The sequence below is a fragment of the Pectinophora gossypiella genome, chromosome Z (assembly GCF_024362695.1).
Source record: "Pectinophora gossypiella chromosome Z, ilPecGoss1.1, whole genome shotgun sequence".
Lineage (NCBI taxonomy): Eukaryota > Metazoa > Arthropoda > Insecta > Lepidoptera > Gelechiidae > Pectinophora > Pectinophora gossypiella.
Window position 1 is genome coordinate 27,513,002 of NC_065433.1, and position 13,374 is coordinate 27,526,375.

At 40.2% G+C, this 13,374-nt stretch overlaps 2 protein-coding genes across 2 annotated transcripts in view; one reads left to right on the forward strand and one right to left on the reverse strand.

Moving 5' to 3' along the window:
- The window catches only part of LOC126380355 (uncharacterized), a 31,383-nt gene extending 23,050 nt beyond the window's left edge, over positions 1-8,333 (forward strand). The window contains 6 exon segments of the mRNA XM_050029731.1: positions 2,116-2,244; positions 2,988-3,027; positions 3,030-3,053; positions 3,056-3,154; positions 5,131-5,273; positions 7,531-8,333. Coding sequence (XP_049885688.1) covers positions 2,116-2,244; positions 2,988-3,027; positions 3,030-3,053; positions 3,056-3,154; positions 5,131-5,273; positions 7,531-7,623 — 528 coding nt within the window. The 3' untranslated portion in view covers positions 7,624-8,333.
- Positions 8,334-9,773: 1,440 nt separating this feature from the next.
- LOC126380391 (uncharacterized) lies at positions 9,774-12,765 on the reverse strand. The gene is made up of 3 exons (XM_050029783.1): positions 12,608-12,765; positions 11,744-11,902; positions 9,774-11,464 (listed from the first exon to the last, which is right to left on the reverse strand). The coding sequence occupies exons 1-3, from the start codon at positions 12,687-12,689 to the stop codon at positions 11,238-11,240; spliced, it is 468 nt and encodes a 155-aa protein (XP_049885740.1). The 5' UTR covers positions 12,690-12,765; the 3' UTR covers positions 9,774-11,237.
- Positions 12,766-13,374: the final 609 nt, after the last annotated feature.

The following is a 13,374-nucleotide window of genomic DNA, read 5'->3' on the forward strand; positions in this document are numbered from 1 at the left end:
CCAACGACTTAACGTGCCCTCCGAAGCACGGAATCATCTTACTTTTTCGAACAATCATGTGATTCAAGCCGGAAAAGTCCTTACCAAACAAAGGACAGTCTCACAAAGTGATTTCGACAATGTCCCCATCGGGAATCGAACCCGGACCTCCAGATCGTGAGCCTAACGCTCTAACCACTAGACCACGGAGGCTGTTATTCCTTGTATTATACTGTTACTACTTATTCTTTGCACATAAAATATTTTTGTAATTGTTTTGTGTTTGACACTTGATTTGTTTTTATACACGTTAAACATCTAACTCGTTACCTAAAAAAATAGTGGTGCGGTATCGTGGACCACGATACACGACGATTCGTGGTGTCGTTGACAATACATGTCAATAACCAATAAGGTCAGAGTGGCAAGAGTCGTAACGTTGCGTAAGGTCTAAAATAGGTACGCGTCGCGAGCCACGCCGCTTGGAGTTCCCGGGTCGCGTGACCCCAGTCTCATGGCACGCACGCGACGTTTACTACGCGTATACTATCTTATACGTATAACATCTTTGCCTTAATCCCAATTGCGTATATGACTGACTCAATAAAATACAAATTGCTACTCAAGATATACACAGCCAGTCTGAGACTTTTCTCATAATACAACTTTTTGGTTGTATTGTGGTAACAAGATGCCTATTTAATTCGTCCGGGTTATTGTTTCATTCGGTCTTTGTCTTTAAAATTAACAACTGATAATCATCCGTCCCTTTCTTTTTGAAATCAGCATCAATATACTCTCAAAAGTGGGAATACATAGTTCGGTCGATCGGACTTCCATAAGTATTTACACGTGGCAAGAATAGAATGGACACATAAATAAGACGAGCCATTGGTCATTAATGAATCAGCTCGACGCCATCATTACAAGTGTAAAGACTATATTTGTAGCCACAAACATAAACAAGAACATAACTAATATCTTCACTACAAGGACATCGGTATTAGCCTTGCTTAGGTACTAACTATAACTTTTTACGAGATACAATGTTCAATACTTCAATCAGATCATAGAATAAATAATAGTACCACGTACAGAACGGACACTCCGCCCCGCGACAAGATTTCTAATTTACCTCACCCCCGCTGGGTCTCACTTTAATATAAATGACCGTTTTTTTTTAATCTGACTTATTGTAGATTTGCCGCAGATGGCATTAACTACTTGGCCGGACAAATCGGGAGCCCTGAAGGCTCTCACCCGGTACAACATTTAAGACAACAGGCCTGAGGGTGCCCAGTTGGGCGCGAACCTCGGCTCAATGCGTCGTCTGAGAGGGAAAATAATTGAAATAATTAATCGACCCTAGCGGGTCGATAGCGATAAGCGCTGATTGAGGAAAATCGTGGACAACGCCGGCGGGGTCGGTATCGGGGTCCTGAAGTGTTTGGTGTCGCGAGCTGATTGGCTGCCTCTATGGCTAGAGTAATATAAATGACCGTAAGCCGTTAAGGAGTTTGGGAGCGGACGCGGATTGTCTGTCTCGCTCGAACTTGCGCGTTAAGCGGCACATGGTAAAAACGTGATTTTTGTATGGAGTGTCCGAGCTGCGCTGTATCCTGACCAGGCGAATGGGAGTATGTTTACCATCATCTTCCAAGCGTTAATCCCGTTTATCATAGGTTACGCTTACCTAACTTAACGGCTTCTGTGATCTAGTGGTTGCGTGTTGGGCTCACGATTCGGAGGTCCCAGGTTCGAATCCCAGTGGAGACATAAAAATAACTTTGTAATCCCTAGTTTAGTTAGGACATTACTGGCTGAGCACCTGATTGTCCAAAAGTAAAATGATCCGTTAAACCGTTGGTCCTGGTTACTACTTACTGATCTAAGTTACTAACCGTTACATGAGCTATGTCAAGGGCTTTTGGTGGTTCAATTATAACCCCTGACATCAGGTTAGATGAGGTTGGTAATCCACCTCACAACCCACACGATAGAAGACCTAATCTAACATAAAGATTTCGCTATTCCGGTTTTTTTAAAACAAAAAGGTTTTTTTTTTTAAAGAAGCGACTGCCTGTGTCTCCTTCCAAAACGAATGTATGTTTGACCCATTGATGTATGGTGTTGCAGGTGCCAGCGGACAAGGCGCAGGCGTACGACACGGTGGTGTTCGCGGGCCCGCCGCCGATGAAGCAGCGGCTGTGGCCGCGACACTGTGTCCAGGACACCTGGGGCGCTGAGCTGCACAAGGACCTCAAGGTACTGTCATGTTTTCTCATGTGGGTTGTGAGGTGTATAAAGGAAAACATGAAACAGTAGGACTAGGGCCCTGTGCTGGGAGGTTTTCTGGCCACGTCTTTCCCTCAGCGTTACAGATTCCGATGTGGTAGTAGTTTTACAGCTAGTTACATAATATGTAATTTAATTATGTTTGACGTTCAAAAAGCGCTAACTTTGTAAGCCAATTTTGAAAAATAAATATTTTTGAATTTTTTTTTTTTTGTATAACCATCCTCATCAATCCAAGGTGTCAAAGTTACTATTGAGCCGCCAAAGACCCCTGATATGACTCATGTAACGACTACGTACTTATATCAGTAAGTAGTAACCGGAACCAACGGCTTAACGTGCTTCCCAAAGCGCGGATCATCTTACTTTCGGTCAACCAGGTGATCAGCCTGTAATGGGAAGTTTTCTGGCCACGTCTTTCCCTCAGCGTTACAGATTCCGATGTGGTAGTAGTATTACAGCTAGTTACATAATATGTAATTTAATTTTTTGACGTTCAAAAAGCGCTAACTTTGTAAGCCAATTTTGAAAAATAAATATTTTTGAATGTCCTAACCACACTAGGGATCACAAAGTGATTTTTATGATATCTCCCCACCGGGATTCGAACCGGGGCCTCCGGATCGTGAGTCCAAAGCTCAACCACGACCACAGAGGCCGTTCCCTAATAAAATTATATATGGCACTGTATAAGTTCGTGTGTGTGTCAACAGATAATGGAGGGTGCGGTGAAGGTATACAAGGGCACCAACCCGAGGTGGACTCCTACTCCGTGTTCTGGACAACAAGAAGCTGACGGACACCAGCCTCAGCACGCAACTGCGCTTGCGCGGCGCCACCGACATATACATCTGCGGGCTCGCCTACGACGTTTGCGTTGGTACGACACACCATACTGTCATCATCAATTTAAGAGCCACGTATCATCATTAATTTAGAGCCACGCTCTAGTCCAGTGGTTCCTAACCTTTTTAATGTTACCTGTGGACAAGTATGGAAATTGAGTATACCTCTAATTTAAAATAATTAAAACCACACAAATTCGAACGAATATAATATGTTTATTATGTAAGTAAGAAAATGCACGTTTAGGTAACTAGTAAAGTAATATATAAATTTCGAAGTTTACTAGTGTGAATGTTGAAATTGCTTTGCATTCGCAAGTTTGACAATATTAGGTTCGGTTTCACTCAACGCGCATCTCATGTCATGCTCAACATTCAGACGGTTTCTGGCGTTTGTGTTTTAGGTAACAAGAGTTATAATTATTATTTCGTGCCATCCCGTATTACCCCCCTAGAATCTCAGTTTTACCCTTAAGGGGGTAATTACCCCCAAGTTAGGAACCACTGTTCCAGTCGGTGTAGTATTCTCCATGCTACTTTTTTGGGGAAAAATACAGGCAGTGGTTTCCCTCTTGCCTTCCGCCCCGCAGCACTGTCTGACGCGAGTGGAATGGCGCCCAGAGTAGTCTATTTCAAAGTCGTACTAGGACTCCTGTCCTCCGCCTCTGACTAGTATTGGCTACTGCTGCCTTCTGTCAGGTTCCAGGTTACAGTTCCTGTGACACTATACAACATTTAAATGGACATCAAAATATTTTATTTTATTTTGTTTGTGAAAATTGTGGGATATAGAAATAACAAGGGATATTTTAAATATCTTTACTCCTTATATTTTAACAAAATCCTCTAACCCGACCGACATTGCATCGACCCGCCTCTCTACTTTTTTAAAACTGCCTTACTCCCATTTATTAACCACCCTCCTTTCATATCATAAACAATCAAATTCCCAAATGTTACACTTAATAGCTAGGAGGAGCTCAGTGGCGCAGCGGTAAAACGCGCTCGGTCTGCGATTGTTGAAGTTAAGCAACTTTCGCAAAGGCCGGTCATATGATGTGTGACCACAAAAAAAAGTTTTCATCTCGAGCTCCTCCGTGCTTCGGAAGGCACGTTAAGCCGTTGGGCCCGGCTGCATTAGCAGTCGTTAATAACCATCAATCCGCACTGGGCCCGCGTGAGGTTTTAAGGCCCGATCTCCCTATCCCATCCATAGGGAAGGCCCGTGCCCCAGCAGTGGGGACGTTAATGGGCTGATGATGATGAAACTTAATAGTAAGTAAATATTCATGTTTATTTTAAACATGCTGCAGGTCCTTATAGACTTCTGAAAAGAAAGTTTTTTTTTATTTTATTCCATGTATAATTATTTTTAACACGAATAATAATTATTTTATTGTTAGAGAAATGCAGATCAAAAGTAAGTAAAAACAGCATCCATTTAGTGGTTCACGGGATTAGCCGATGTACAAGGTGTTAGTGACACCGTAACGAAAACTTTGAGGGTAATTCAGCCCGTGATTCGGAGTTGATATCAAGTGTTTTCCGTCGCTAAATTCATGTTTCTTTTACATAACATAAACAGCCTATACACGTCCCACTGCTGGGCACAGGCCTCCCCTCAATCAGCCGGAGGGGGTATGGAGCATACTCCACCACGCTGCTCGAATGCGGGTTGGTGGAGGTGTTTTTACGGTTAATAGCCGGGACCAACGGCTTAACGTGCCCTCCGAAGCACGGAATCATCTTACTTTTTCGAAAAATCAGGTGATTCAAGCCTGAAAAGTCCTAACCAAACAAAGGACAGTCTCACAAAGTGATTTCGACTATGTCCCCATCGGGAATCGAACCCGGACCTCCAGATCGTGAGCCTAACGCTCTAACCACTAGACCACCGAGGCTGTTCTATACTTTTGCGATGGGCAATGCAATAGAATTTTAACGCAAGAAGTCTTTACTTCGTTCGGGCGACAACACTATTTGTTACAAAAAAAATATGTTTGTATTACAGGTGCTACGATAGCGGACGCGCTGGCGATCGGTTACCGCGCGATCCTGATAGATGACGCGTCGCGCGGCGTCGACTTGGCTGACATCGAGAAGACGAAGGCCACCATCGTCGGCAACAACGGCGTCATCGTCAACTCCGATGAGGTATGAGGGCGTGAACACATCAATACTTTCACCAATCCTAGAATCTTTCTTCTTCTTGTCGTTTCGGATGGCATTCAGATTTTTTCAGCCCAGTATTTTGCCACTCGGACAGCATTTTCGGTGGCATTCATCAGCTCCTCTCGCGTACATGTATCAGGGCACGCGAGGCAAAATGTCAGGTGAGTCATAGTCTGTGCCGTAACACCACACACGCAGCTCAGGTCCGATCCGTTGAGAAAACCCCACCTGGACAGGTTATCTTTACTTCGGCCAACCTGTATGCGGAGTCTATTTGAAGATTTCCAGGTCAGCCTTGTCAGCTGAAAACCCGGTGGAAGGTTCTCCGAGAGGGGGACAAATGGAGCAGGTAGCGTCGCTGTCCTGCGCCGAAGACTGCATCTGGCTTGGGGACCCCTGGAACGACCAATACAGATAGACAGGCACAATTCACGCCTGTAAAGCGGTTATCATACTATCCAATCCAAATCCATCCAGCCCGACACGTCAAGGTACCGCGTTCGCGCATCGAAATCACGAAACTCGACGCTTCTTCTTCTATCGTGTGGGTTGTGAGGTGAATTACCAAACCAACCTCATCTACCCTGGTTCCAGGGTTATTATTGAGTCGCCAAAGGCCCCTGACATGGCTCATGTAACGACTACTTACTTACCTCAGTTACTACATGTTGTAACTGGGACCAGCGGCTTAACGTGCCTTCCGAAGCATGGATCATGTTACAGACGGACAATCAGGTGATCAGTCTGTAATGTCGTAACCAAACTAGGAATCCCGATTCGAACCCGGGACCTCCGGATTGTGAGCCTAACGCTCAACCGCTGGACCACGGAGGCCGTTGATTTGGCCGTTGAATCGATGGTTACGCCCACCGATTGGGTCTTGTACTAGGTTCAATATAAATTATGAAATTCTGATTACTAAATAAAGACAAACCTAAAACTAACGAAAAACATTTCCTATTTAACTTATTTATGAATTTTCAATCAAGAAAAACGTAATAATAAGTCCGTCATTTTATCACGTTTTTCTATGACGCCATAGTGTGGTTTTTCATACAAATTCGATAGTCATTTAGTGTTTTGACATTCAGTAAAAAGTAACTGATTTGACTAGTTGGAAACTAGTCTATTATCAAATAATTCAATTGAACTTTGCTTGGCTGTTAAATACATCACACGTTTATGGCTTGATATTTTTTTATTTAGATAAAGCAGTACCAAAAATGTATGGAACAGACCAGACATGTTGTTACTATCTTTCCAATTTGGTGGTAATTTCTATTGGACAGCTGCCGTCTTTCACTCACAACATTTGCATGAAAGAGATGCAGCCAGTTTTGGTCCTATCAAATTGGTGGTTGCCCGATTCGACCCTAATATGAAACGAAACGAATGAAAATAGCTTAGGGAAGTCTGAACACGTCTAAAAATATACAAGTGAACAATAATATGTCGTAATGATGACGCAGAACCACCTAATCTGTGTTTCATAACGGAGTGTCATCGGCGAATGACGTCAGTAACCACATGACGGGTGTTCACGGGTGGTCGCGTCAGAATTGTTTACAGTACGAAAGAATGTATTAGTCAGAATAATAATTATGCTTGTATACATACATACATATAAACAGCCTATATACGTCCCACTGCTGGGCCCAGGCCTCCCCTCAATCAACCGGAGGGGGTATGGAGCATACTCCACCACGCTGCTCTAATGCGGGTTGGTGGAGGTGTCTTACGGCTAATAGCCGGGACCAACGGCTTAACGTGCCCTCCGAAGCACGGAATCATCTTACTTTTTCGGACAATCAGGTGATTCAAGCCTGAAAAGTCCTTACCAAACAAAGGACTGTCTCACAAAGTGATTTCGACAATGTCCCCATCGGGAATCGAACCCGGACCTTCAGATCGTGAGCCTAACGCTCTAACCACTAGACCACAGAGGCTGTCACTGATAACGTTATTTTGCCTTTATTTCGCGCTAGTTTGTATTCCTTATCTAACAATTGAAAACAATAATATTCAATCAATCAATCGATAATCTTTATTGCAATATTACATATTATAGGACAGTAATAACCGGATAAAATTGTATTTATCTTTTTATCTTACACCCTTATCTTTGGACTTGTGCCCGGTTAATGGCGTGGCTGTTACATGGGATTTATACATAGCTGGGGAGAAGTGGTTGTGTATACTATATAACATACTAAAGAATATTTTTTTTATTTATTCATAGGTGTTGGCCATGGTGGAGGGGCGTGACCGGCGGCCGGAGCTGGGCTACAAGCTGGCCATGGAACTCAAGAACGCCATGGAGGACGCGCAGTAACTCGCACCTCACACACGCCACACGTCTCATACTGCCCTGCAAGAATACCTGTCTGCGTTTAGCGAGAGAGAGATGGAGAGAAAAAATGTATTCAAACAAAGCACACATAAATAATAACAACCATTAAAGACATTAACAATAATGTGGAGAGAAATCTTCTCTCGTCTGGGTTGTGAGCCTCATCAATCACCAAGATTGATCAGGGTTGCTATTGAGCCGTAAAAAGACATATCTGTAACGATTACCCAGTACTTAAAGTAAATATTAGCTGGGAATGCCGGGACCGACTGCCTGATGTGTCCTAACCAAACTAGTGATCACAAAGTGATTTTGCGATATGTCCCTACCAGAATTCGAACCCGGGACCTTCGGATCGTGAGCCCAACGACCAACCACTACACGTCTCAGTATATTGTCGCCCTATAGTAAAAACCACGTAAACGTCTTTTCGAAAAATCACATTCTCATGCGATTTTCTTTAACAAACAACTCGAGTTCTTTCGAGTTTTCATTTCGGGTAAAAATTTCAACCACATTTTTTTTACTTGGATAGGAACTAGCTTGTCTAATGCAAGGTTTTGTGAGGCGCTTACGAAGTTTTCACTATAACATTACACCTGTAAGTTTGCGTTAAAAGGCAGCAAATTCTAATTTTTACAACACTCGACAGTCTTGGCGAGAATTTACTATACTTGGTCCTGCGGAATATGTGTTGTGTTAAAAAGTCCACGTGTCACGGGCTTCTCCTCACTGCGGGTAGGTAGAGAACTTTACCCATTCGCCAGGCCACCCGAACGTCTCCGAATGTGTTATACGACAAGATAAGTGTTTAGGGCGCTCTCCGACTAAAGACTAAAATTCCTTGTGTTTTTGCATTGTTTTACGAGACAAGGTGTAGCATAGTATAAGGACTGACTGGCAATGCCCACTGCTGGGTTGTCGTAACCCAACAGTGGGTTTCATAGTTGGTCTTGCGGTAGATATAATGCGGAAGGGGTATTTAATAAGTGCGAGTTTACGAACCAACACTGAAGGTCCATCGACGACTGAATGAAATCATTTTATACGAACAGTATCTTTGATGTCCATTTTGGCGGTGGAAACTTTATTTCAATTTGATAGATTTAAAACAGTACTGCCGTCACTTTCAATGAGCGCAAGAGATATATAGAGCTAGTTTTAGAATATTTCCCAGTGGGGTGAATAGATCTGATGGAATTCCATTAGTTTCGATATCAAGCTAAAATAAAATTATGTCTACCAGATTAGGAACCAATTCGTTGTTAAACAATGTCTCAAGAACTATTATAAAAGTTACTATAAATAAAGTTAGCGTTTACATACAACCTACGAGCTTAATATTTTAGACGTTTAATGTACTAAAAAAGTAGCATGGAGAATGCTACACCGACAAGAGCGTGGCTCTTAAATTAGTAATGAATTTACTAAGTCGTTAGAGATAGAATAAAGAATAATACTTGTATGGAACGATCTCTCCGCTGCATATATGCTGATACCTCACCCCCTTTGGGTCTTACTTTATAGTCTAATTGGCCGTAAGCCGCTAATGAGTTAGGAGGAGCGCGCGATCTGTCTGCCTCGTTTCGCACTTAGGCGTTAGGTGGCACAAACTAAAATGAGATTACAATGGAATAAATATTACGTTGACGGTTCAGGGCTGGATCGTATACTTTGTTAGGGTGTGTTAGATTGCGGGAATAATAAAAATGCCTATTAAATACAATTCCATGTCAATATTTATTTCGAGTGAGACATAGACCTTTTTGGTTGTGTTTGAGATACAAAATAGGAAACAAGCTTAATTTTGCTACAATAAATATCATCATCTATATAGAGCACAGTTTTACGTACAAATCTAACGTTAGTAGCAGCTCTTGTGATAGCTAAAGCTTTGCGATTTATTGAGAAATGATAAAAGCACCCCAGTGTTTTGTTGTCTATAAATAAGAACTGCATGTAGTATGTATGACATACAATGTTCCTGTAAACAATAATTATATAAAAATGTTTGGAAAACCTATTTGAGAAAGGAAATATTTCCATTTACTTCCACCAAAAATGAATGGAATAAATTTTATGATAAGTTTTAATAATCTGTCCAATTCATGACAACATTTTTGGTGACACCGACCTATAACTTATTTATTTATTTTAGTTTTACTAATTCGACGGGTTTCGGAAGTATTGTAATTTACATTTAGTAATAATGTTCCTTGTGAAGATCTTTTAGTATACTAATTGGAGTTTATTCTTAGAATATTTTAGTACTAGTGAGAGTAATATTTAAGTCAAAATGCGTTTATTTATGTACTTAAAGCGTACGGGACGGTACGCCACGTTGCACCGCGTTCACTAGGTCACTAATTATGAAGCATTCCTACTAGAGTAGCCATGACAAATAAACCCACGCCAGAAATATAAAAACCAGCGCCATATTGCGGATAAAATAACTTCTTTACAATAAATTTTATATTGCTGGTTAGGTTTTATTTATGAAATGAACAAACTGTTAATGTAATTGCTAGCAGAGGCCGCCAGTGATAGAGGCACCTGTCGAGTGCCGTACTCGAATGTTAACCTGATAGATTGTGATAGTCTGCATTTGTTCATGTATTTTTGATGGTGCACTGAATAAAATGTTTTAAACATCTTCTTGTCTTTCATTATACTTTTCTGATTTCAATATGAGAAAATGTCTCTAACCTGTACTACATTGAAAACAATAAAAAAATGTGTTTGATTTCGTTCGACCCTTTATTTGTTACAGACAAAATAAAAATCAGTATTATATATAAACACTCATGTCATGAATATGAATTATTTTAGAACTAATACAAATTGAGCAATAAGCAAAGTAAAAATAAAAGTATATAACAATGTTACTCACTAATTGATATAAAATTAATAAACAAATTTGATTTCAGATTTCAAGTCTGTAACACAACCTCTAATCACATTATAAAATAAAATAGTTACAAGAAAGTCTTGTGAAACCTAACAGAAGCCTCTTCAAGATCATAAGATATCCCTACTTATTAGATATGTTCTAAGTTTACCACCAAGTGATCAATGAGTGAAAGCTGATCTATAATTAATAAAAAAGATTATCTTTATATTTCACACAGTGTGACACTGTATAATCGTCCGAAAATAAAAACCAAGTATCGAATTTCCAAATCTGATTAAAAAATCTCTTCCAAAATATAAGCAAGAATTTGTGCAAAGATTTTTTATTGTATGTGGACAAGTTTTATGTACGACTAATGTCAATTCTACTTAGAACAAGAAGGGAAAAGGATAAGTCATATGCAGGCTTTCCCCTTTGTCAAAATGTATGCACATTTGTGCAACTAGTTTGAATGTATAGAGAAATAACCCTGTGGCTATTCCCCTCCAGTCCATCATAGGCCCATATTGCTCTATGAATGTCTAGCTAATAAGGCACACTTGTATTATAATTTCTCCATAGATGTGGTGTTAACATCATATTACCTACAAACAAAAGAGGAATTGAAGGTTTCATAAAGTATTTTCACTTTCTGGGATAACAACTATTTACAACCCTTTGCTTGAGCTCTAACATGTGTTGTGGTCTAACCTGCTGTGATACTAGACACAACCTCTCGGCCGAGCTTGGTTGCGATGAAGTCTAAGATAGCGTAGATCAGCTCTCGTCGAGTACTCCCACACGCCATGAGAATCTCAAAGGCATGAACATAGTCTATTGGGTCCAGCCGTCGTAAACAGTTGAACACAATGTACAACAGTTCCTGAAGCTTGTGCTTCACCGACGCCCAAATTTCTCTCAGGGACACCAGGGCTGAAACAGAAACACAGATTATTTATTGAGTATTATTATTATTTAATCAGGCAGGCAGTTTTCAACTAGTAAGTGCCTGTATACATTTATACATTGTTTACTATACATTGTTTGTATTTATTTAATTTTATATTTTTGAAATAAAGTACAATAACTTTTGACTGTTACATTTGTGTGAAAATGTTTCCTCAATATAGGGTATTAGGCCAGTAATGTAAAAAAATCAGATAAATATATTAATATTTTTAATACCAGATAAGATTGAATTTTTTAACTTACAAGCAACACCTAGGCCAGTAGCACTAGCGATTCCTGCTCCAACGGCAGCTCCCAGACGGCCTCCCGCATAATGCCCCACAATGCCACCAGCTACCGCACACACACCTACCACCAAGGCCGTCTCGCGGTCCCATGAGACGCGGATCTCAAATGCATCAGCTTTAAGAATGAGATGAAAAACAGAACATTAGTAAGATATTTTCAGATAATTTCATTTTTCATAATAATACAGTGTATTCTGACTATTTTGTAAGTTTTTATATACTGAACAAAGAAATCTAAAGGTTGTTTCTCCACTTCACAAGTAATGGCTCAATTGCATTGGTAGATAGGGCCGCATTCAGGGAACTATATTCACTGGTCACCCGCATATCTTTATATATAGCCCACAATCGTGATACGAGAGATTTCCGTAACACATGCGAAATACAGAATGCGGGAAGTACCTGCAGGCCACGTAACACTGTTGTATCGACTTGTTGATTTTTTTAGCCCTCATGTGAGAGGTTTCCCGCATGCTATATATCGACCGAGTTATGGACCAATGAAATTGAGCCTTAATGAGCTACAAATTAATATGGGGATTATATTAAACAAGTTTAAACCACCAGTGTTCACAGAGTAGTATGTACCTTTTAATTGTCTTTCTAATATGAAATTTAGATTACTAACAGTGATAGATTCAGGTTAATATGTTTAATTAAAAGGATACATGAAGTCCTTGAGACTTTCCATTCTTTAAAAAATTAATAATTCTGTGTAAATAAATACCCAGCTCTTGCAACAACCCGGTTTTAGTATTTCACTTCTGTAGAGTGACCACTACGTTACAAAATCATAATGAAATTTCCAACAAATACTTACAAAGTTCCAAAACAATCCTCTCCATCCACGCAGGGTCGAAATGCTGGTCTAAACCAAGGTAGGGCTGCACAGCCATCGACATTTTAACGTAATCCTTCAACGAACCTAAAATAAAGAAAATATTTGGAGGGTACTGAAATCATAAACAACAGAGAGAATATTATAATCATTACCAAAATATTGCTTAAATATTTTTGGCAACAATTGAATAAAATTGACAATCATTTTTTTTTTTTTTTTGGTTTGGTTTTCCCCGAAGGGTAAGGCAAAGGGAACTATGCCCATACAGCCATGTCTGACGTATTTTTTTTCTTGATGATTAATGAAATGATGAAAGGTGATGATGATGAAACCTAAGCCCCCACCCTCGGAGTAGACTCCTACTCCGAACCCCAAACGAATTAACTCAAAAGTCCGCATAAACTTTTGAGTTATGAAGCGGCTTCCTGACACGAAGCGAAAATAGGCAGATACACTTTGTTTATTGAATACTCCAATATAATAACACTCGCGAATGTCTTCCGACTAACTTAATGCGATCATTAACCACAAAACACCACTTCGTATTAATTATTTAGATCATTCAATGAAGAAAGCAACTGTCCCGTTCCCGCCTCCCGCCAAAAAGCCAAAATTGACAATCAACTGCGTCAAACAAGAACAACCAATTGTCATCGAAAGAATGAATTTATGAATAAAATAAACGAATGAAATGATCGTATTTTTTTGCAGTGTTACCAGACTAGATTATAATTTTAAAATCCGTA

Excerpts from the sequence above, each read along its gene's own strand:
- LOC126380391 (XM_050029783.1), bottom strand. The coding sequence starts at position 12,689 with ATGTCGATGGCTGTGCAGCCCTACCTTGGTTTAGACCAGCATTTCGAC. Across the intron at positions 11,903-12,607 it reads GAGGATTGTTTTGGAACTTT|CTGATGCATTTGAGATCCGC; the intron begins GTAAGTATTTGT and ends TCATTCTTAAAG. Across the intron at positions 11,465-11,743 it reads TACTGGCCTAGGTGTTGCTT|CCCTGGTGTCCCTGAGAGAA; the intron begins GTAAGTTAAAAA and ends TTTCTGTTTCAG.